Below are 25151 nucleotides of genomic sequence, written 5' to 3'. Positions count from 1 at the left end.
AGCAAGATTCTAAAAGAACAAAAGACTACCTAGAGAGTGATTGGTAAATGAGCCCTACCTCCTGGGAAAACTAATCAGGGCAGTTCAGTTCAGAGATAGTCATCATGTGGTTGGCATGGCAACCTATGTAAATGATTCTTTGGGCAGTCACGCAAGTTTGAAGCTTCCACAATATTGTATGTTATCTATAAAAGAAGGATCACTTCCTGTATACGATGAGATGCTGGTGGACAGGTTGTCAGAGGCATGGCATCAGCATCTCCTGAGAATACTTATATTGTTCAATAAAAGATTTTCGGTGAAAAACAGTGTTCTTGTCTCCCTGGCCATAAGCGTCATAAATAATGGCATGGTGCTTAACAGCCCGTGCATAATTCTTAAAATCTGGCCCACTGTGTTCAGTTATTTCTGGATGTTCCAATTGTTATGTTTTTACTTCTGTTGTCAATAAAACTTTAATTATAAAAAAAAAAAAAATCAACCATCTGCGGACACTACACTTCTGCATGGAAACTCCTCGATCCGTCATAATGGCAGTACAACTAGGAGAGTTTCTAACCTCCATGGACCTCTCCAAAGCCTACTTTCACATTCCAGTCCATCAGGACCATCAGCGTTTTCTACATTTTGCGATACTGGGTCACCATTACCAGTTCAGAGCGCTACCTTTCTGCCTAGCAACCGTCCCCAGAACATTCTCCAAAATTATGGTGGTTGTGGCAGCAACACTGAGGAAGAAAGGATCTTGGTACACCCTTACCTGGACAACTGCCTGATCAGGGCAAAATCTTCAGAAGAGAGCCGGAAGGTGACCAGCAAAGTCAAGAGCCTACTGCAGGAACTCGGTTGGGTCGTGAACACGGGCAAGAGCAGTCTGCAGCCCTCAGTCTCTAGAGCAGTGGTTCTCAACCTTTGTTTGGCTGGGACACACCTGACGGATGGTTCTCACATGTGACCGTCATGGGGCTAAATGTAAATATACATTCTGCATCCTCAGGAAACACCCCCCCCAAATGGGTGCAGAGCAGAACTAGGGCATTATCCATTCAACTCACCATATAAAAAAATAGATATTCTGGTTCTGATGACATCCTAGTAAAAGCAAAACAAACTCCCTTTACTTGCAGGCACAATATCCCTCCTTATGAAAAGAGTAATTTACCACTAATACATGTCCTATTGAGAAAACACAACAAATAAGATTGATACAAATGCCTACATGCTAGTAAAATACCTCACCTCTGTCACAAACCCAGAACTGACCTTCACCACAAATTATAAACATGGAGATGCACTGGAATGGGAAACCAAAACTACTCTGCATGCAGTGCAAACCTGGAGAAATATAGCACCTAGCATAGTCCCATGATCTGCAATAATGCACATAAACTAACCTGCACAGTTACACCTGTATTATGGAACACACTCAAACAGTAACAACCCTACCTATGAAAAGGCAACACTACAAATATTTAACCAGGCCCTAAACACTAATACACCTCCTATTAGGAAAACAGAACAAGCCAAGCTGCTATAGATCCCCACACAGAAATAATTGTAAAACTATACTAATAAATGTTACAAAACAGCTGATGAACAGAATAACTCCACCAATTAAAAACTCATAAAGTGTTAAAAATTGTCCAAATATCAATAAAATATTTCAAAATTGCAGACACATCACACAATACCCAATAATTTAAAATGGCAGTCAATCAAGAAAAATAAACTTTAAAAAGCCACCTTTACTTACCCTCTCCAGCAACTCTCCTACTCCTTTCCCTTGCAGGCCATTAACACACACCAGAAGTAGCAGTGGCTGCTGAAGCTCTGTCCTCAAGGTCCTCTTCCTTAGGGCCCACAACCAGTCACTCATACACAGGCTGTCTCTTACACAGACCAGTCACCTCATTGACCAGTCTGTCTCTCTCTCATAGAAACACATCACCTCCAACCATGGTCTCTCTCAATCACACACATGCTCTCTCACTTACATACAAGCTCTTAATCACACACAAATGCTCTTGCTCCCCTTCTACCACACACACAGAAAGCTGCCACTCACGCACCCAGGCACCCATTCTACCACAGGCACACAAAGCTGCCACTCACACACATACGCTCACGTGGAGCCTCTTCTTATTGCTTGGCCCAATAAGCCTGGCCTCTGCTCTTCAGCTGCTGCCGGCCTGTCCGGCGGCGCTCAGCTTCTCTCCACTCTTCAGCCCGCCGGCCCAGCCTCCGGCAGCAGCGCACACAGTCTCTCTGCACTTCAGCCGCCTCCGGTCTGTCCTCCAGCGACGCTCAGCGTCTCTCTTCTCTTCAGCTGCTGGCCTCCAGCGGTGGCACTCCCCTATCAACTGCATCGGCCAGTTCATCCCTGGGGAGAAGGGAGGCACAAGTGGGGCAGTGGGACACCGGGAGCCGCGACACACCGGTTGAGAACCGCTGCTGTAGAGTACCTGGGGGTCCGTTTCGACACCAAACAGAACAAAGTCTTCCTCCCCCGAGGAGAAGGAAACTGATGGAACAATTACGACGATTGATGGCCAATGCACTCCCCAAGGTATGGGACTATCTTTAAGTCCTTGGCCTCATGGCATCAACCCTGGAGGTCATCCCGTGGGCAAGGGCCCATATGCAACCCCTCCAGCGCTCCTTACTATCACGATGGAATCCACTGTCCCAGGACTACTCAATTCGCCTTTACCAGCAGAGGTACGTTTTCAGCTGCAGTGGTGGCTAAGCAGAGGAGTAAGCCTATCCCCACCGAACTGGACCTTGCTCACCATGGATGCAAGCCCATGAGGGTGGGGAGCTCACTGTCGGGAACTGACGGCCCAGGGACAATGGAACAAGGAAGAGGCAGAATGGAATATAAAACGCCTGGAAGCTCGAGCAGTCAGACTAGCGTGCCTGCGATTCAGCCACAGACTCTGAGGCAAAGCGATTTAGAGTAATGTCTGACAACGCTACAACAGTTGCTTACATCAACCGTTAGGGAGGAACCAGGAGCCAGCAGATGTCTCTGGAGATAAACCTATAAGGGATCTCAGCCTCCCACATCACAGACAATGTCTCAGCAGAGTGTCTGGACCCAGAGAATGGACACTGTCGACCACAGCCTTCCAACTGATAGTAAATCGCTGGGGCCTCCCAGCCATGGATCTACTGGCAACCCATCTCAGTGCCCAAGTCCCCAGGTTCTTCAGCCGCAGATGAGAGCCACATTCCCAAGGGATCGACACCCTCCTCCAGTCTTGGCCAGAGGAAGACTTAATGTATGCCTTCCCGCCCCCCCATGGCCGCTACTGGGCAAGGTCATCCACAAGATAGAACATCACAAGGGATTAGTTCTACTAGTGGCCCCGGATTGGCCAAGACGGCCATAGTACGCAGACATGCAAAAACTCCTTGCGGGGTACCCTCTGTGCCTACCTCCACACAGGGATCTTCTCCGTCAGGGCCTGATTCTCCATGAAGATCCGTCTCAATTCTCGCTTAAGGTCTGGCCCTTGAGAGGACTCTCCTGTAGAAGCACGCTTACTCAGAGGCCATGATTGACACCCTGCTCCGAGCGTGCAAGTTCTCCACATCCCTGTCATAAATAAGGATCTGGAGAGTATTCAAAGCCTGGTGCAAGGACCGCAGGATACTCCCACGGACAGCCAAGATTCCCATGGTTCTAGAGTTCCTACAGGACGGTATGAAGAAGGGGTTGTCACTCAACTCCCTCAAGGTCCAAGTAGCCTCACTGTCCTGCTTCAGAGCCGAAGTGGACAGTATCAGACTATCAATCCATCCGGATTTGTCCCGCTTCCTGAAAGGGGTTAAACAACTCTGACCACCTCTAAAGTGCCTGGTGCCTCTATGGAATCTCAATCTAGTATTAGACTTCTGCGTGTTGGTCTGAAGGAAGCCCCAGCTAGGTCTGTCATTACGCCTCTTAACATTGAATACGATATTCCTGGTGGCAATATGTTCAGCTCATTGCATCTCTGAACTACAGGCACTATCCTATCGGGAACCATTCCTTAGGTTTGCGCCTGGAACCATACAGCTGCGCACCGTCCCATCTTTTCTACCAAAAGTGGTTTCTGAGTTTCACTCGAACCAAACCATCTTGCTACCATCTCTGGATGAACATAAGGACTCTGAAGATTCGAGCCGCCTTTTCCATCTAAATATTGGCAGACTACTAGTGCGGTACCTGGAAAGATCGGAACCGGTGCGCAAAACAGATCGCTTGTTCGTTCTTCACAGCGGGAAGAAACAAGGAAAAGCAGCCTCGCAGGCAACCATAGCCCACTGGATCAAAGAAGTAATCAAGGCAGCCTACACAGAGGCAGGAAAGCCCTTACCATTACAGGTTAAGGCTCATTCTACAAGGGCACAGGCAGTTTCTTGGGCAGAAACCAAGCTGCTGTCGCCTGCCAAGATCTTTCGGGCGGCAACGTGGTCCTCCATACACACCTTCTCCAGGTTGTATTGCCTGGATGTTCAAGCCCGAGAAGACGCAGCCTTCGCAAAGGCAGTACTAAGTGGGCCACGGGCAGCCTCCCGCCCTGTCTGGGAGTAGTTTTTGTACATCCCATTGGTCCTGAGTCCATCTAGCTACACACTAGGAAATGGAGAAATTACTTACCTGATAATTTAGTTTTCCTTAGTGTAGACAGATGGACTCAGCATCTTGCCCACGGCTGCCCCAGAAAAGGAGACCCTCAGATAGCGAACCTCAAGATTTAAGCAAATACGGGTAAGCTGCGGCCTACCCCTAGTTCAAGACACCCACAGTTGTCCGGCGTAGGCGTTAATTGGTTGAGTGCACTGGCAGTCTCCAGTCTGGAAATTAGTTGAACCAGTTTAATCAAATTATTTAAGTAAATATATATCCACAATGGCTTTTCGAAGAGAATACTGAAGAGCTGAGGTTACTGCAGGGGTATATCTAGAGTGACGTCTGCATCTGCTAGCAGAAGAGCACAATACCCACTGGTCCTGAGTCCATCTGTCTACACTAAGGAAAACAAAATTATTAGGTAAGTAATTTCTCCATTGTCCTCTTCTCTCCACTAAAATAAACTCTGAATGTTTACCCAGAAAAAATCATTCTTCCACTTACTTTCTCCTGTTTTTGTTCTTGCAATAATTAAACCTTGATAAATTCCCAGGTGAAATAAATAAATAAAACTGAACATGAAGGTCCCTACCTCTGCCTAAATCTGGGCCTGAATGAATGAAGACTCATGGTGCCAGATCTAGATTTGGTTCCTACTAAACTGGAAGTAAAATGAGCAGGTGGACCCTGCCCAGCCAAACACCAGAAACTGCACTGATTTAATATCCCTCAAGGTCCTGGGAGTTCTGTTCAGCAGACACTGCAGTAGCTGTGGGGAATGCATTGCTGTGTGTAACACACGAGACAGATAGATGGGTGAATACACTTTTTCTTAGAATCCAGTCAGATGAATCCAGAAAAAGTGTGTTATGCACCTCTACCAGCAGATAGAGTTGGAGCAAACTGATGCCACAGTGTATATACCCCTGCAGTGACATCAGCCTGCTAGTATTCTCTGTCTCCAGCAGATGGTGGATGTGCATCTCCCCACTGGGGATTGCTTCATTTTAACAACGGTTTGAACCTTTTTTTAAACTCTGTTTATCCCTTAACATTGTAACCTTCATATTTGTAAACCATTATGATGGATTTATGATGATGAATTCGAATGACGATATATAAAATCCAATAAAGAAAGAAAAGGAGAATTAAAGAAATAAACTTGCCCCGCTCTCCTGCGGTGATACTAAATGGTCCCTCCTGCAGTTTAGAATTCTTGAGGTGATTTCCGTGGTCTCTCAGATGAGTGCCTTGGTCCGTTAGCTGTTTTTTCAGCCAGCATGGATGTTGCTGCTTGAGCAGCTGAAAGGCAGCGGGTGCAGGAAGCCGAGCCTGGTGGTGTTGGCACCTGCCGTCTCCCCCCACAGCTGGAGACAGTCTCTGTACTCAGCCAGGTAAGGCTGAGGTCTGGTAAGGTGTGTTTTGTTTTGTTTGTTTTGGTTTTTTTTAATTATACAGAGACTTAGGAGGGTCTTTTTTTTTTTCTTTCTTTGTTGTTGTTGTGCAGGCTTCCTCCTCCCCTTGTGTCCATGCTCGTCATTCCGGTCCAACGTTCGTCCCGCCCCATGGGAGGTCAAGCAATGCGGGCAGCCTGGCAAGTTGATCAGCCTCCTTAGGCTAGGCCCCGCTCTGAGGCTTTTTGCTGCGCACCGTGGTAGGCCATAACGGCATTTTGCATGCTTTCTAAGGCTACCCTCTACAGGATTGTCGATCTGACATGTGCTAGCTCTGTATCCAGGTTGTGCACCTAGTTTTTGGACGCACAGTTGGGCTTGTATTTACATTAAGTGACGCCGTAGTGGCTGCATACTTACCTCCACGCACAAGTGGTACTGTGTACTTTGTTTTATGTGCGCTTAATTTTTGGGTGCCTAGATGTGTGCCCCTAAGTGTTGGGTGCATAATTTTTGGGTGCCTAGGTTGAGCGTGTATTAAAAAAAATAGTAAAATAGCTAGACACAAGCCTTCGCTCAGCACAATGTTGGCCATAATGGCGCTTGTACCTAAGAAGTCTAAGCGCCTTTCTCTTTGCACTGCTTGTCATATTTGGGCATCTCAGCCAGGAGTGCCCACTACTTTTGTGCCAGTGCTGTTTGGAGACTCAGGGAGAATTGTCTTCCTCTGATTTCATTAAGCCTGGCTCTTCCCAACCGGATGTGGGTCTGGATAAAAATGACTCTGGTGTGATGCCTAATTTTGGAACTTCTAAACTGGTTAGTTCTAACTGGTTCCTTAGCAGGGGCAGGTAGCTCTGTGAGTACACCTCAGGTACCTTCTGGTCTGGATACTTCTACTTTTTCTTGGGTAGAATCTTTCTAGGGATTGCACTTTGGTGCAGTCCTCAGCCCTATCCAATGGTGCAGTCCTCAGCCCTATCCAATGGTGCAGTTCTCAGCCCTATCCAATGTTCTAGAGCAGAGATATAGGTAGGAGGAACCTTGCCTGAACCTTCTGTTAAGCGTTGGAGTACTCCTAGAGCGGCAGCGAGACCTCTGGATAGAGATCAGAATAGCACGGATGATGATGTCGATCCTGCCTCTCGAAGATGGTGAACCGGATTAGAACCATATAGAACTATGTTACGGTTCTTTCATAGAGATGAACTGCCATCTCTCATTTCCCAGACCTTGAAAATGCTTGGAGTTCCTGGGGCAGATTCAATGTCTGAGCATAGAGAAATTCCATTTTGGTTTCCTTGCATAAGGCCTCTTGTTTTTTCCCCATTATGGAGGCCATTCAAGAAATGGTTGATCTTGAATGGAGCGCCCCAGAGGGTAATTTCAAAGGGGATCAGGTTTTGGAAGGCCTGTACCCTTTGAATCCAGTGGTAAGAGCATGCTTACGTTTTCCGAAGGAGATGCACTTGTGTGTGCAGTCTCCAAGCAGACCACTATTCCTGTGGAAAGAGGTATTCTGGATTCATCTGACTGTCTTATCTGATAATTTCCTTTTCTTTAAGTAGTAATTTCTCATTGTGACTCTTGTTGCTGTCGCTGTATATGCATCAGACATGCATGTATTTTATCTGCAAGAAAGTCAGAACTTCTGTACCTACAGGACACATTTATGTGTATAGCTAATAGCATGAAACCAGCAATAATGGTCTATAGGCTACACAGTGCAATATAAGACACAGGCAACATAAATGTCTCATCCACCAACCTTAGAACAAGAAATATGCTTTATGTCATGTCCCATAGTGAGGGATAGACAAGGGAATCAAATAAGGATTCCAGATTTATTATGCTGTAGTCTAAATACAGAATTTCTCTGCAGAAAGTGCACAATTAAACTATGGAATTTGTTGCTGGAGTATGTGGTGAATGCAGTTAATGTAGCTGAGTTTTAAAAAGGGTTTAGACACATTCCTGGAGGATATAAGACCTGGGTAAACCACTGCTTATTTCTGGTTATGAGCAGGAAGGATTGTATTTATTCTCTCTGATCCTGCTGGGTATTTGTGATTTGGATTGGCTCCAGGGTCGATCCAGGAAACTACAGACCGGTTAGCCTGACTTCAGTGCCAGGAAAAATAGTGGAAAATATAGAAAGACATGGTTTAATGGAACAAAGTCAGCATGGCTGAAACTGGACGCTCAATTTTGCCGGCGTCCGGTTTCTGAGGTTGTCAGCGGGCTCGAGAACCGACGCCGGCAAAATTTAGCGTCGGCTGTGAAACCCGCTGACAGCCGTCGCTCCGGTCCAAAAGGAGGCGCTAGGGACACGCTAGTGTCCTTAGCGCCTGCTTTTACCTGGTTTTACCGCCGGGCCTAATTAGCATACTGAATCGCGCGCACAGGAGAGTGGCCTGTGCGCGTGCTGGGAGAGCGGGCATTCGCCCACTCTCCCGCGGACTTTACTGAATCAGCCCGTATGGCATTTCTTATGTTCTAAAGGCCAGTATTGGCATATCCTGCATGCTGATCTTAGTAAGTAAATTGGTAATTACTGTATAAATGATCTGTTTGCTAATTTCCTGTTTCTAATTCTACAGGTTATTTTTGGACCAATGTTCTCTGGGAAAAGGTGAGAATTCCTGTCTTTATAATCATTAGATAATTCTATTGTGATTAGGAGTATCCTGATTATAAATGCCCCCATCCTCTTGTATGAATATTAGGTCTAGTTATAACTAAATTGTGAAAATATAACATGACACCAGAAGTCCTGCATGCTGCACAGAAATACTAATGCTGCTGAGGATGAAAAATAAAGGGTTAATGACTTGCATGGAAGCACTTTCCCATTGAAATGGGGAAGTGTGGCTGTTTTGTGAATATGTGCATACTGTACAAAATGTGATTATATGGAAGAAGAAAGCAGCAAAGGGGCTGACAGGGTACTCTGAAGGCCTCTGTAAGGGTGCTTGGAGAGTGTTTTCTATGGAGTCAGATGTTTGGTGGCTGTGAAGAAATTACAGCACAATGAGATTGTACTGATCAGACTTGTAGAAATAGGCAAGGCTGACATGCCAAAAAGTATTCTAAAAGTTAGCTAGTATGTTAAAGGTCAGCACTGAATTTCGTTTCTGCCTTCTGAGATCTAGCATATAGGAGATAACATACAATTTTAACCAGTTGGAAAATGTTATGCAAACAAACATCAGTACAGTGCTATAAGGATATTAGGCACCTCTTGTCATTTGGCCAGTGATAAAGTCCAGTGTTTACTATGATAGTTATGCTAACAGAACATCTGGTTTGGGTGTATGCACATAGGTGGGGTTTTTTTTTTTTCTATTTTAATTTCTGATTAAAATACACCCCATTTTTTAGTTCCTTCAGAACCCTTACCTATGGGAGGATTGAAGGAAGCTTCTGCCACCCTTCATGCAGGAAAGTCTTCTGTTTCTCTTAAAGTTAAAAAAAAAAAAAAAAAAAGTCTCAGAAGACTGAAAAGAGAGATGGTTATATGACAGGGGTCTCTTTCTTTCTTTCAGCTCTCCCTGTCTGCGGAGACAGAGGGAGATAAGCTGTTCAGGGGGCTCCTGTCTTTGCGGCTCTCCCCCCTCCCTTCTTCTCTCTAGGCGTCTGCCGAGCAGTTGGGGTGGGCCTAGCCATGCCGCATGGGAGTCGCTGTGCTGCATGCAGTGTGCACAGCTTACATTTATCGAGGGCCGGCCAATGTTCCCGATGCCTCTCCGGTGGGGAGGAGTACTTCGGGAGGGGCTGCAGCGGCATTTTTGAGGCAGTGTGGCTGCTGCAGAAAGAACAGCAGGGGGAAGGGATCGCCCGCCAGCGCTATCCCCAGTGGATTCCAGCCCCGATGGAGTCTGGGGGGACCCAGAAGGGGGCAGTCTGAGCAGGAGCCAGATCTTTTGGAGGGGGATTCTTCTGGTCCTGCTCCTTTTTTCCCAGAATTTATTCTGCTCATGCATGAAGCCTTTATGGCCTGGAGGACTGCAAGGCGCCCCCTCATGCGAAAATCTTCAAAAGCTCCGCCCAAGAAGAGGTCTAAGTTTTCGGGGGCTACAAGGATTCAGAGTCCTTGGTTCAACAGTGTCAGGGGTTGACGATGACAATTCCTCCAAGGAGTCAGATTGTGGGTTGCCATCTGGGGACAGTTCTCCCGACTCTAATCCATCCAGGAATGGGCAGGATCCAGATGAGGAAACTGTGAAGGTCCTGTCTATGGAGGGGGACATTCCTAAAGTAGTTTGCCTATTTCAAAAGGAGGAACTGGAAACCATGATTCCGCTTGTCTTGGTGGAGTTAGGGATAACTGTTCCACAGGAGGAGTCTGACTAGGAGTCAGTGGATTGGGTCATGGCTGGCTTATGGGGTCTGGCCAGAACTTTCCCTTTTTCATAAGTCAGTAAAACAGTTGGTGGTCAGGGAGTGGGATGTTCTGGAGACTGGCCTTAAGGTTAGCAGAGCCATGGATAAGCTCTATCCCTTGCCCGAAGACACTCTGGAGTTCTTAAGGGTTCAGAAGGTGGATGTTCCGTCTCGGCACTTAAGAAAAGGACCACCATTCCGGTAGCTGGCGCAGCAGCTCTGAAGGATTTGTAGGACAGGAAGCTTGAGGTGCACATTAAGATTTTTGAGGTGTCTACTCTGGGCATATGTGCAGCAGTTTTATGCTTGGGCTGGCTTCAGATGGGTGCAGCAGTTACAAGATAACAAAGATGTCACCCATGGATTCTAAGCAAGTGGATTGCTTGGAGGCTGCGGTCACTTATGCAGCCAGTGCCTTGTATGACCTATTCACACTTCTTCAAGGATGATGAAGGCCTTGGCTAGGAGGCTCCTTTGGTTACGGAATTGGTCAGCGGATGTTTCGAAGGCTCAACTGGGAGCTTGCCTTTTAAGGGCAAGCTCCTTTTTGGAGAAGACTTGGAGCAGCTGATAAAGCATCTGGGAGAGACAGTGCACAAGCTACCGGAGGACAAGCCCAAAGGATCAAAAGGATTTCTTCCTGTGCGCGCTCTATTTTGGGGGCAGAGGTGTTTCCGTTGGAGCAGAGCTCCGGGTGCTGGCCAGAGGCAGAGCTCAAGGAAGTCGCAGTCCTGGAACCAGTCACTTTGTAAATGTAGGCTGAACAGAGAGGGCTCTGGTCAAAGAAGAGGCAGAGCCAAGCCCACACAATGAGGAAAGGCCAGCCCACACTCAGTCCCAGTCATCAGGGGTCGCTTGACTCAATTTTATGAGGAGTGTGTCAAAATCACGACGGACCAGTGAGTTCTAAGTGTCATAGGACAAGGTTACTCTTTAGAATTTGCTCGGCCACTACGAAGCCTGTTCATGGTATCTCCCTGTGCCTCAGCAGAAAAGAAGCAGATCATGCAGCAGACCATCCAATGACTGCAAATGCTGGGAGCCATTGTTACCATTCCCCAGGAGGAGCAAGGGACGGTACGTTATTCCATTTATTTTGTGGTACCAAAAAAGGAAGGAACTTTTCGTTCAATTCTGGATTTAAAAAAGAAGAACCTAGCTCTCAGAGTACCCCGGTTCCTGATGGAAACTTTGAGGTCTGTCATTGCAGCGGTATGAAGCGGGGAGATTTTGGTTTCCTTGGATCTAATGGAAGTGTACCTACACATAGGGATCTACCTGGACCATCAGAGAAACCTCTGGTTTATGATTTCTGGAGGCATTTTCAACTTTGCATTCTCCCGTTTGGCCTAGCAACAGGTGGTGGTGGTGTTGGCAGCAGCTCTCAAAAAGGAAGGGGTGCTGGTTCATCCATATCTAATTGTCTGGCTCATCCGAGCAAAGTTGGAGGACCTTTGCAGGTAGGCAGTGGAAGTGGTGTTGCACTGTTTGAGATCCTTGGGCTGGATAGTGAATCTGTCAAAGAGCCATCTTTCTCCTTCACAGGTTCTGGAGTTCTTGGGCACACGCTTCAATACCCATTTGGGGAAACTATTTCTCATGGAGGAGTGGTTATCAAGTTCAGAACCTACTGGAAGCCTGAGTGCCCAGGGTCTGGGATTACTTGTAGATCCTCTGTTCCATGGTAACTACCCTGGAGCTGGTCCCATGGCCATTTGCTCATATGAGACCTCCACAGAATGCGTTACTATCCCAGTGGGATCTGATGTCAGAGCAGTTTCATCTTCCACTACTGCTTACAGAGTCAGCCAGGTTCAGTCTTTCGTGGTGGCTTGGTCGTGACCATTTGTGCTACGGCATGGATCTGGAGGTGCCACAGTGGATGGTAGTGACTACCGACACCAGTCTCTCTGGTTGGGGAGTCATGTGTCAGTTCTAGTCAGTGCAAGGTCAATGGTCAGCAGAGGAAGCATCCTGGTCCATCAATCGCTTAGAGACTAGAGTGGTGCAGTTGGCTCTGTAGGACTGTTACCTCTTTTGCGCAACCATCTCATCAGAATTCTGTCAGACAGTGCAACAATGGTGGCCTACATCAACCGCCAGCATGGGACCAAGAGTCCAGCAGTTGCTCAGGAAGCAGAGATGCTGGTCTGCTAAGCAGAGAAGCATCTGGCCTTGTTAGCTTCTCACATAGCGGGGTCTGACAATGTGCAAGCACACTTTCTCAGCAGACAATTGGATCCCAGAAAATGAGAACTATCTGAGTAAGCAATGGGCCTCATTATTGCAGATGGGGTATTCCTCATATGGATCTGATGGCAACTCAGTGGAATGCCAAGGCATCGCGCTTCTTCAGTTGCAGAAGAGTGTGGAGCGGAAGGGATTGATGCCCTGGATCTTCCTTGGCTGCATGACATTCTGATCTACATGTTTCTGCCATGGCCTCTGGTGGGCAAGGTTGTGAGAAGAATAGAGATCCATCCAGGAAAGGCAATTCTCATGGCTCTGGAGTGGCCACGAAGACCTTAGTTTGCAGATTTGGTCAATCTAGCAGAGGATGGCCCGCCTGCTACGTCAGGGCCCCATATTTTCAGAACAAACGGATCACTTTTGTCTAGCAGCTTGACTTTTGAAATGAGGCAATTAAGGAAGAAAGGATATCCTGAGAATGTTATTTCTACTCTGTTGCAGACTCAAAAGACTTCCACTTCCTTGGCATATGTCCAGGTTTGGAGAATCTTTGAGTCTTGGTGTACGGAGCAAGGGGTTGAACCTCGGCAAGCGTTTGGCACAGATTCTGGCTTTTTTGCAAAGAGGCCTAACGAAAGGTTTGTCCTTAAGTTCACTGAGAATGGTAGGTGTCTGCTCTGGGCTGTTTGCGAGGCAAGATTCATGGAACAACCCTAGCTGCGCATTCGGATGCAGTACATTTCCTCAGAGGGACAAAGCACTTGCGCTGCCCCTATTCATAAGGTGTGCCCTTCTTGGAGCTTTAACTTGGTCCTCAAAGGCATGTGTGTGGCGCTGTTTGAGCCTCTTAAAAGAGCCACCATAAAAGATCTCACTTTGAAGATGGTTTTCTTGGTGGCGATTTGTTTAGCTAGATGGGTGTCAGGTTCTCTACGACAGGGCTTGAAGTTCTTTTTTGCAGATTTCGGATTCTGGAGTATTTGCGAATGGTTCCACCTTTTTTGCCGAAGGTGATTTCAGTAGTCCACATAAGTCAGTCAGTGGAGCTTCCTGCTTCTCCAAATCTGGAGGTTGGTGTGCCTCATGCAAAAGAATTAAGATGTCTGGATATCAGAAGGGCTTTGTTGCAGTATCTAGAGGTCACTAAGAGTTTCAGATTATTGGATCACCTTTTTCTGCTATGGAGTGGTGCGACAGGGTCAGAAAGCATCAAAAACCATGATTGCGCATTGGTTGAAGGAGGCTATTGGTTCCGCATTCATCTGTCATGGTGGTCCTATCCCGGAGGGGTTAAGGGCTCATTCTACCCGGTCCCAGATGGCCTCCTGGGCAGAATGTCAGCTAATGTCGCTGCAAGAGATGTGCAGGGTAGCTACTTGAAGTCTTTACATACTTTGCCAGACACTACCGAGTGGACATCCAGGCCTCAGACATCAGCAATTTCAACAAAAGTGTACTTCCCTAACCGGGATGGGATCCTCTCGTAGTCCCACCTTGGTTAGGGAAGCTTTGGTATATCCCAGGAATCTGGATTGATATGGGGACGTACAGGGAAAGGAAAATTTTGGTTCTTATCTGTTAATTTTCATTCCTGTAGTACCACAGATCAGTCTAGTCTCTCCCAGTGGGGGAAGAGTAGTTTTGGAGAGTCCACTCGATCTGTTTACTATAATAATTCTGAAGGATGGCACAGGTTTCTGGTTAGTCCTTACAATTAAAGTTCCAAAATGGGTTATAGTTCTCCATTATAAATTTTTCTCTTTCCTCTGCTCGTTTGGGTGATATTATAGCATTTGTTTATTAGAAGCTTTTTGACTGTTTTCTGCTTGGGTACTTAGTTACCTGCTGTGCTACCTGCAGTCCTCAGTATTAAGAGGCGGTGTCTGCAAAATGTTCAGTCTCCATATGCTGGAAAGGAGGCAAAACCCAGGAAATGGATTGATCTGTGGTACTACAGGAATGAAAATTAACAGGTAAGAACCAAATTTCCTTCCATCTTCCTTGGATTTTGCTAAGCCTGGCTCTTCCCATTCGGATGATGGGTTGCTCATGGCTTTGACTGGGAGATTGCCAGATCTTGGTTCTCCCTTGACTGGCTCCTCTGCTGGCGTGAGCAGTTCCATGGGACCAGCTCCAGTTCCTTCTGTGCTTGCTCTAGACCTGGCTGCTTTTTCTTGGGTGGAATTTTTTCAAGGCTTACAAGCTTTTCTTCAGGCGCAGTCCTCCGCTTTCTACGTTTTTCTGTCTGGTCAGAACCTCAGCCAGTGGCACTTAGAGAAGATAAGGCCATCGTGGAAAGATTAAATGATTTCTTTTCTTTGGTGTTTACTGAAGAGGATGTTGGGGAGGTACCTGTACTGGAGAAGGTTTTCATGGGTAATGATTCAGATGGACTGAACCAAATCACGGTGAACTTAGAAGATGTGGTAGGCCTGATTGACAAACTGAAGAGTAGTAAATCACCTGGACCGGATGGTATACACCCCAGAGTTCTGAAGGAACTAAAAAATGAAATTTCAGACCTATTAGTAGACATTTGTAACCTATCATTAAAATCATCCATTGTACCTGAAGACTGGAGGATAGCTAATGTAACCCCCATATTTAAAAAGGGCTCCAGGGGCGATCCGGGAAACGACAGACCGGTTAGCCTGACTTCAGTGCCAGGAAAAAATAGTGGAAAGTATTCTAAACATCAAAATCACAGAACATATAGAAAGACATGGTTTAATGGAACAGTCAGCATGGCTTTACCCAAGGCAAGTCTTGCCTCACAAATCTGCTTCACTTTTTTGAAGGAGTTAATAAACATGTGGATAAAGGTGAACCTGTAGATGTAGTGTTCTTGGATTTTCAGAAGGCATTTGACAAAGTTCCTCATGAGAGGCTTCTAGGAAAAATAAAAAGTAATGGGATAGGTGGCAATGTTCTTTCGTGGATTACAAATTGGCTAAAAGACAGGAAACAGAGAGTAGGATTAAATGGACAATTTTCTCAGTAGAAGGGAGTGGGAGTGGGCAGTGGAGTACCTTACTTTTCAATATATTTATAAATGATCTGGAAAGAAATGCGACGAGTGAGGTAATCAAATTTGCAGATGATACAAAATTGTTCAGAGTAGTTAAGTCACAAGCAGATTGTGATAAATTGCAGGAAGACCTTGTGAGACTGGAAAATTGGGCATCAAAATGGCAGATGAAATTTAATGTGGATAAGTGCAAGGTGATGCATATAGGGAAAAATAACCCATGCCATAGTTACACAATGTTAGGTTCCATATTAGGTGCTACTACTCAAGAAAGAGATCTAGGCATCATAGTGGATAACACATTGAAATCGTCTGTTCAGTGTGCTGCAGCAGTCAAAAAAGCAAACAGAATGTTAGGAATTATTAGAAAGGGAATGGTGAATAAAACGGTAAATGTCATAATGCCTCTGTATCGTTCCATGGTGAGACCGCACCTTGAATACTGTATACAATTCTGGTTGTCTCATCTCAAAAAAGATATAATTGCGATGGAGAAGGTACAGAGAAGGGTGACCAAAATGATAGGGGAGCTGTTCCATTCCCTTTATGAGGAAAGACTAAAGAGGTTAGGACTTTTTAGCTTGGAGAAGAGATGGCTGAGGGGGAATATGATAGAAGTGTTTTAAAATCATGAGAGGTCTAGAACGGGTAGATGTGAATCGGTTTTTTACTCTTTCGGATAATAGAAAGACTAGGGGGCACTCCATGAAGTTAGCATGTGGCACATTTAAAACTAATCGGAGAAAGTTCTTTTTCACTCAACGCACAATTAAACTCTTGAATTTGTTGCCAGAGGATGTGGTTAGTGCAGTTAGTATAGCTGTGTTTAAAAAAAAAAATAAAAATAAAAAAAGGATTGGATAAGTTCTTGGAGAAGTCCATTACCTGCTATTTTTAATTAAGTTGACTTAGATAATAACCACTGCTATTACTAGCAACGGTAACATGGAATAGACTTAGTTTTTGGGTACTTGCCAGGTTCTTATGGCCTGGATTGGCCACTGTTGGAAACAGGATGCTGGGCTTGATGGACCCTTGGTCTGACCCAGTATGGCATGTTCTTATGTTCTCCCTCTTCCAGTCCTATGCTTAAGCACCAGAGCTCACCTGCGTTCCCAACAGGAATCCGGATGGTACTGATGATGAGGTTGATCCTGATTCCCTGGAAGATGGGGAAATTCCTCCAGGGCTGGAACAGTATCGAACCATGTTGCCACTGGCCCTGATTTCCCAGACCTTGAAACAGCTGGGTATCCCTAGTTCGGATGTATGTCAGAGCCGAAGAAGAATCCCATTCTGGTTTCCTCACGTAAAGCCTCTCATTTTTCCCGTGATGGATGCCATTCAGGAATTGATTTGATCTGGAATGGGATGCCCCAGAGGCAAATTTTAAAGGGGGTCTGACACTGGAAGGCCTGTATCTCCTGGATCCAGCTGTGAGAAAGCATTTGCATTTTCTCTGGTATGTGCTGTCTTAAGCGGATACCTATCCCCGTAGAGGGAGGAACGGCCACCTCAGAGGCTATTCTTAAGCAAGCTTCTGAGGTGGTAGTGACGAATTTACAGATTGCCTCCTGTTGCACCCTAGTGGAGAGATCTTGTCTGCGTCTCTCTCAGGAGGTGGTTGAGTCTGGAGGGAATTCGAGTGGTTATGGAATCTGCTGCCACCTTTTTAGCAGACGCAGGCTGTGACTTGGTCCGGACCTCGGCCAGAGGAGTGGCTTTGGTGATAGCGGCCAGGCGTCAACTCTGGTTGTGAAATTGGTCGCCTGACGCAACCTCCAAAGCCAATCTTACCAAGATGTTTTCTTTAAAGGCTCACTCTTGTTTGGCAGTGAGTTGGAGAAACTAGCCAGTAAGTGGGGCGAGTCTCTGGTATCTTGGTTGCCAGAGAATAAGAAGCAGATACAGCACCTCTTTGGTATGAGGGGTCGTCTCTGGGGTTCCAGCCCTACAGATGGATGACCTTTCAGCAGACTCGGACTTTTGGTAGGTCTCAGTCCTTTCGTCCCCGACAGCCCAAGAAAGGAGCGGGCTCAGGTGGCAGATCCTCCTGAGCTGCCCAATGAAGGTTTGCCAACCCACCTTCCAGAATGGAAAATAGGGGGACATCTTTCTCTCTTTTATCGGAGGTGGGTCAAGATCACATCGAACCAGTGGGTCCTGGAGGTGATACAAGAAGGATATGTGCTGGAATTTCACAGTATTCCTCTGGATATGTTCATGGTGTCCCCTTGCCACTCTTTGCAGAAGAAGCAGGCAGTAAAGTTCACAATTCAAAGGCTCCTCAGACTGAGGGCTGTGGTTCCAGTGCCCATGTCTCAAGATAGTATGGGGCATTATATTTTGTTGTGCCCTAGAAGGAAGACTCTTTTCATCCCATCCTGGATCTCAAGAGGGTCAACAATCACTTGAAGGTGACTCATTTTTGCATGGAAACCTTATGCTTTGTGATATCGGTGGTGCAGTCGGGGGGAATTTCTGACCTTGGATCTGAGGCTTACCTTCTTATTCCCATCTGATTGGAAAACCCACGCTTAGTGTTTGGGGCACCATTATCAGTTTCGGGCGCTGCCTTTTGGTCTAGCCACCGCTTCCAGAACATTTTCCAAGGTTATGGTGGTAGTAGTGGTAGCCTTGCGAAAAGAAGGAATCCTGGTGCATCTGTATTTGAATGTCTAGCTAATTTGAGCCAAGTTTCAGGAAGAGAGCTACTTGGTGACATACAAGGTGATCTCCTTATTGCAGGAGCTCGGTTGGGTGGTGAACCTGTCAAAGAGCAATCTTTAGCCATCCCAGTCATTGGAGTATTTGGGGGCCAGTTCGACATGGGACAGGACGGAGTTTTTCTACTGGAAGTTTGGATCCAGAAATTGATGTCTCAAGTGTGTCAGTTGATGAACACCATACACCCAGCGGTGTGGTTCTACCTACAGGTGCTCTGCTTGATGGTACCGTGGGCAAGGGCACATATGCGTGCTCTTTGTTTCACTGGAACTCAGTCTCAGGACTATGTGGTTCGGCTCCACTTGCCAACTGGAAATCTGCTCCCACATCCAGTGGTGGTTGCAGAAGGATCATCTGAGAAAGGGAGTTCCCTTGTCATATCCGACCTGGTTGGTACTCATTATTGATACACGTCTCCACGGTTGGGAGGCTCATTGTCTGGAGTTAACACCCCAGGGGTGTTGGAATGCCGAAGAGTCCTGCTGGAACATCAATCGCCTGGAGGTCCAGGCGGTATGGTTGGCATGCTTGCAGTTCAGCCACAGGTTGCAGGGTCAAGAGGTTTGCATGATGTCTGACAACGTGGCGACCATGCCTATATCGATGCTAGGGAGGAACCAAGAGCCAGCAAGTGTCGCAATAAATAGACCAGCTGATGGAATGGACATGCTGTGGTCTTCCTTACACATTTTTTCCAGGTTTTATTGTCTGGATGTGCAGGCCCGGGAGGATATAGCCTTTGCACGTGTGGTGTTGACCAGACACAGGCTGCCTCCCACCCTGTTGGGGAGTAGCTTTGAACATCCCACTAGTCCTGAGTCCATATGTCTACACACTAGGAAATGGAGAAATTTAATTACCTGATGATTTCATTTTCCTTACTATAGACAGATGGACTCAGCTTCCCGCCCTTGGCTGCCACATGAGTGTGTCAATAGTCCTCCTGTGGGGCTCTGGGTCCCAGAGAATTACTGGTAAGTGTTCATCCAGTCCCTAGCTTGGGGTACCTAGAATCTTACGTGAGTTCAGTTTTATGGTTGCTTGAGTACAGTTCTAGTTACCTGTCTTTATTCTTGTTTTTGCTAGTCTGTCCACAGTTGCTTTTGAAGAGAATATTGGCAGGCTGGGGTCACTTTAGGGCTATATATAATGTGATGTCAGCTTGCTCCTCCTCAATCTGCTGGCAGGTGAGCATAAACCCACTGGTCCTGAGTCCATTTGTCTATACTAAGTAAAACAAAATTATCAGGTAAGTAATTTCTCCAATCGGGGGTAGAAGGAATTGGTGGGATCTTTTTCCTGTTATATTGCTGAAACTGTACATGTATTTTCTATATGTTGAAAATTTAATAACAGATTCAAACAGAAAAAAGACTCTTCAGATGAATAGCTTAGTGGGACCAATTTAGAGCCCATTGGTTCTGTGTGGCAGATGTTGGGTGTTCTGCATGGCATCAAATAGCCCTCTCTTCTCATGTAGTACCGAGTTGATGCGCAGAGTCCGCAGGTTCCAGGTGGCACAGTACAAGTGTCTGGTGGTGAAGTATGACAAGGATGTGAGATACTCTGTGAACAGACTCTCCACACATGACAGGTGAGCATCTGCTACTAAAGGCATAGAATCATTGTGGAGAAAGCATTGTCCTCAAGCTGAGAGGATCCTTGAAGTTGAGGAGAATTAAATTTTAGGGATGGGGGGACAATCTTGTATCTGCAAGTCTTTGTAGGTGTGTGTGTGTTTTACTATGGATGAACAGCTTTGCATCTCTTTGAGGTAATGTTGATGAGGTGTGGCTGTTATGGGGGGAGGGAGGTGTTAAGTGGAATGAGTTCGGCATTCCCTCATAATGGAAGGGGGGGGCAGTGAGAAGGACATAGAACAAAGGGACCTGGAAGGTTGGGCCCATAAGGACTGGGGTACAATGAAGCAGAAGTTCTGAGAACCTTGGATTAGCTTGTTATGTCTTGATTCAGCACTATCCTGTATGGCTGCTATTCCAGGAACATGATGGATGCAGTGTCAGCTAGCCGGCTCAGGGATGTGCGCGAGGAAGCAGTGGCCAGTGCAGTCATTGGAATTGATGAAGGACAGTTTGTAAGTTCTCAGTCCTGCAAAACATCAAACTCCTGGAAATGTTGCATGCTTTCTGGCAGAAGTTTAAATGCTACTAGAGCTGTGATACACACTTAATTTGACTTCACTTTCACTCTCATTTTAATATAATATATATTATTTTTCTGTTGGAATTGGCCCCTGTTGGGCTACGGTGTCATAAGCTTTCATTTGCAGCCACTTAGAATTCTTATTTATTTCTAGCCCTTTCTAACTCAGCCTAGCCATCCCAGTTGCCGACTGTAACTCCCTTCAGAAGCTGGCTACGTCTGGCTGAGGTTCCTTCCCTGCCTAGGACTGTTAATGCTGCCTTTGCAGCATCCCTGGTCAGCCCAGGAATCCAACCCAGCATTTTCACATGCCATTCATCCAGCCACTTTAATCTTCTTTTTTTTTTTCCTTTTTAATATAAAAAAATGATTTGGTGGTCTTTCCTCCTACCCCCATTTGGTCTTCCAGCTCAGTGGAACCCAGGTTAGAATCAGTGTCATGAGCCTTCATTTACAACTAGCTGGATCTTTTTTTTTTTTTTTTTTTTTCCCCATCTACATAAATTCTTTCCTAACTCACTTTATTTTATATTCCACTTTTTCACACTTCTTTCAGCGCTTCAAAGTGGCTTGCATTCAGGTACTGTAGGTATTTTCCTATACCCAGAGGGCTTACAATCTAAGTTTTTTGTACCTGAGGCAATGGAGGGTAAAGCGACTTGTCCAAGATCACAAGGAGAAGCAGTGGGATTTGAACTCTGGTCTCCTGGTTCGTAGCCCACTGCTCTAACCACTAGGCTCCTCCTCCACTTAGGCCAGTCACTACAATGAAGGTCCTATCCTGGGGGTGGGGGGTTCATGCACCAAGGTTCCTGCCAAAACACCACGGTTGTGGGTCCTAGGTCCAGTCACTTGATGTTGCCATTACATGAGCACTAGGACTCCTTCCAAGTTCTGCCTTGACAAACATCCCCAGCTGGTACAGAAAACCTGACTTGGGAATCCAACAGGTCTTCCATGTGGGGTAGCCAGTGGGCACTACCACTGGGCTAGATAAATGTTATTTAAGACTACTTCATAACTACCTTAGTTTTGAGGGCCCAGTAAATACAAGGCTAAATGTATACTGCCATACCCGATGGCCTGAAGGTCAAGGTATGCATTAAGTCTTAGAACAAAGTTCAAAGGCTTTCTGTTTAAACAGGCCTTTAGGGCATGCGGATTCTTTACTGCACTAGGTCATTATTTACTTTGATGGTCTATCCCACAGAAATGTCTGTTTTGTCAGCCATTGTCCTTTGTTATTGGTTTGATGCTATATAGTTTTATGACTTGTATGTTTTACTGTAACCCACCTAGAATTCTAGATAAGTAGGTTAAAAATTGTATTTTAAATATCTAATATTTAGCTATCATTCCCATAAGCCACTAAACATTACAATAATTAATGTATAACACTCTTAAACATCCCACCTCCCCACCCAGTTTTGCTCTTTTTTTGTAATTGTTGTAATCCTGTTATGTAAGGTACTTGTAATTGACGTTCTGTTTAGTTGGGGAGGGGGATGGTTCTCTTGGTGCTGCAGCCTGTAGAGCAGAGAGGATAATGAGGTCCTTGAGAGCGCTGAGCATTTTCAGAACATTTTGTTCCTTGGCTTTTTTTTTTTTTTTTCCCCAGTTCTTGGATATAGTGGAGTTCTGTGAAGAGATGGCGAATGAAGGAAAGACGGTCATCGTGGCTGCTTTAGATGGAACATTCCAGAGAAAGGTCGGGCCTGTGGCTTGCTCTATGTGGTTCCTTATGGGCAGGGCTGAGGATATCTGGGTTGTACTGCATTCAGAGCGTGGTATCCGAACAGGGGTTGCTCTTTCTGTTTTTGCTACAGGCGTTTGGTTGCATCCTGGATCTGGTGCCGTTGGCGGAGAGTGTTGTGAAGCTGAATGCAGTGTGCATGGAGTGTTACCGTGAGGCTGCTTATACCAAGAGACTAGGAGCAGAGAAGGAGGTAAATAGAACCACTGCAGTATTGAGCCATTCAGTGATGTGGAACAGGCAAGTGAAGGTCAGCGATGTCTCCTGCTTTGTTGGGTCATTGCCCTTCTCTCCTAAGACAGCCAGGACTTGCTTGCTTCCAGGTTGGTGCTGCTCAAAAGGAGCAGCAGATTGCTAGTTAGCTTCAGAGCTCGTGTGCTGCTTTTCTCTTGGGCAGGGTCTTGAAATGGGTTTATTTTGCACAAACTTTTAAGAAATCTCTTATTTTTAAGCCAGGTTATGTTATAATGATCTTGCTCTCAAACTGCTAGTGCTCTTGCATTGTGTCAAAAAGCTCCTTCTGGAACTCGTAGGATGTAGTAAGTACAGGCAATTTTTTTTTAATTGGGCTGGTGGTGCCCAATGCACCTGGGCAGTTTTCACCATGTAAAGTTCACCCTTTTTTTTTTTTTTTTTGGCTTCTGTCCTCTTTAGAATGTCTTTTCCCTGCCCCCCAACCATTATAAAAGTTCACAGCATTTAAACACATGGTAAGATAAAACATAAATTACAGGTATTATCTCTTCATAATATTAAAAACAATCCCAGCATGTTGCAACAATAGTGCTCAGAAAAGGATGCAGATGTTAAATTGGACATAAACTTGCAAATGGTCCATAAACTACACCATTGATCTGCTTGTGAATGGATAAGGCTGTTTGCGCTTAGCATAGGGGTTATAACGAATCCCCCTCTTACAGCTCGATCCAGTAAAGTCCGCGGGAGAGCGGACGAACGCCCGCTCTCCCGGCGCGCGCACCGGCCCCTCGCCGGTGCGCGCTATCCAGTATTTAAATGAGGCGACGCGGTGCAAACGGGGAAAAGGAGGCGCTAGGGACACTAGCGCGTCCCTAGCGCCTCCTTTTGGCCTGGAGCGGCGGCTGTCAGCGGGTTTGACAGCCGACGCTCAATTTTGCCGGCGTCGGTTCTCGAGCCCGCTGACAGCCACGGGCTCGGAAACCGGACGCCGGCAAAATTGAGCGTCCGGTTTTCGGCCCGACAGCCGCGGGCCGAATTCTAAATTTTTTTTTATTTTTTTTTTTACTTTTGGGGACCTCCGACTTAATATCGCTATGATATTAAGTCGGAGGGTGCACAGAAAAGCAGTTTTTACTGCTTTTCTGTGCACTTCCCTGGCGCCGGAAGAAATTAGCGCCGACCTTTGGGCGGCGCTAATTTCTTAGAGTAAAATGTGCGGCTTGGCTGCACATTTTACTTACTGGATCGCTAGGGAATACCTAATAGGGCCATCAACATGCATTTGCATGTTGAGGGCGCTATTAGGTGCCGCGGGCGGGCTGCGTGTTTTCCTCCCCTTACTGAATAAGGGGTAAGGGAAAACACGCGTCCAGAGCAGGGTGACAGTGCGCTCCGACGGAGCACACTTTACTGGATCGAGCTGTTAGTGCCATAAAAGTTGCCTCTGTACCTGGCGGGTGCCAATCCTAGTCCTGCTCAGATACACTTGTTCGCAAGCTGAGAGTGGGTTGTACTACAAACCAGTTGCAACTGGGCCTACCTACATTGTGGTGATGTCACTCTTTTCCTTCCTGACACAGGTAGAAATCATCGGAGGAGCTGATAAGTATCATTCTGTGTGTCGGAACTGTTACTTCCAGAGAGGGCTGGAGAACAAGGAAAACATTGCAGTGACTGAGAGAGAACACGTGCTATCCAATCTGGCCAAGGGAAAAACCAGAGCGACACCTTATCCCCGCAAAATCTTTGGACAGCATCAGCCTCCAGAGCCAGCCTCTGAATATATATGGTCATAAAGCACTTTAAAAAAATATTTAAATAGGCACTGCCTTTATGGAATTTTTGTATTCTTCCGCTGGAGCTTGCAATATGACTTCTGTCCATGCTGCTGGTAGCTGCTGCTTCTTCAGCCTTAATGAGAGTGGTTGAAGTGGTGCTGGTTTGTAGTGCTCTCTGGCCACCTCCAGACAGTGTTCATCCCTCCATATCAAAGAGCGCTTGCTAGCCTCTGTACAAGAACTCTAGAGACCTTTTCAGATTCATGTGTGGTGCTGCTGCTGCTTTTTGCAGTGAGATAAGAAAATGTGTTGCACTCCTTTTGCTGTTGGGTCCTTATCACAGGTACTGTGGCTGAGGTGGCCTACTCTCTGCCCATGGATGGCGCCTACCTGACAAGTAGGGACTTTTTTTTTTTTTTGTTCAGTTTTTATTTTATTTTCCCTGGAAATTTCAATGCTATACCTTTTTAAAAAAAAAAAAGATTTTCCAGTTTTTTGTTTTTTTTGTTTTGTTTTTGTTATAACATTGAAATTCTCAGGACAAATAAAATAAAAACTGAAAACAAAGGTCCCTATCACTAGGACTCAATCTCTGTGTGTTAGATGCCTGAGAGTTCACTTGCACTGCGTTTTCAGTGTCCTTTCTCCTACATAACTAACACCTAGGAAGTTCTGCTTTTCAGGACAGTCTCCATATCCTTTGCAGACCACTTTGCAATATTAACTTTTTTTTTTAGTATTTTGTATATCTCTTTCGGCTTAAATATGAGGTGTTTGTGTTTTTTTCTTTTTTTTAATTAAATATCATTACAGCTTAGAACCTGTGGGTAGAGGTGACTGTCAATAGAAAAGGGGGTGGTGGTGTGTTTCTGCTTTGCTTTCCCAGAGCTTCTGCTTAATGCTAGGGTAATACTGAATT

General features: G+C 46.0%; 1 protein-coding gene across 3 annotated transcripts in view; it reads left to right on the top strand.

Annotated features, from left to right (window-relative positions):
• TK1 (thymidine kinase 1) overlaps window positions 1-24681 on the top strand; it is a 43030-nt gene extending 18349 nt beyond the window's left edge. For all 3 annotated transcript variants that reach the window (XM_029599126.1, XM_029599124.1, XM_029599125.1), the window contains 6 exons: window positions 8613-8644; window positions 19821-19934; window positions 20342-20435; window positions 22122-22211; window positions 22330-22449; window positions 24035-24681. In XM_029599126.1, the coding sequence (XP_029454986.1) occupies window positions 8628-8644; window positions 19821-19934; window positions 20342-20435; window positions 22122-22211; window positions 22330-22449; window positions 24035-24250 (651 nt within the window). In that variant the 5' untranslated portion in view covers window positions 8613-8627 and the 3' untranslated portion in view covers window positions 24251-24681. The remainder of the gene's footprint in view (window positions 1-8612; window positions 8645-19820; window positions 19935-20341; window positions 20436-22121; window positions 22212-22329; window positions 22450-24034) is intronic.
• The last annotated feature ends 470 nt before the right edge of the window (window positions 24682-25151 follow it).

Source organism: Rhinatrema bivittatum, chromosome 4 (genome assembly GCF_901001135.1).
Source record: "Rhinatrema bivittatum chromosome 4, aRhiBiv1.1, whole genome shotgun sequence".
NCBI lineage: Eukaryota > Metazoa > Chordata > Amphibia > Gymnophiona > Rhinatrematidae > Rhinatrema > Rhinatrema bivittatum.
The sequence above is the reverse complement of the archived record's forward strand: the minus strand, read 5'-3'. Positions and strand labels throughout refer to the sequence as shown.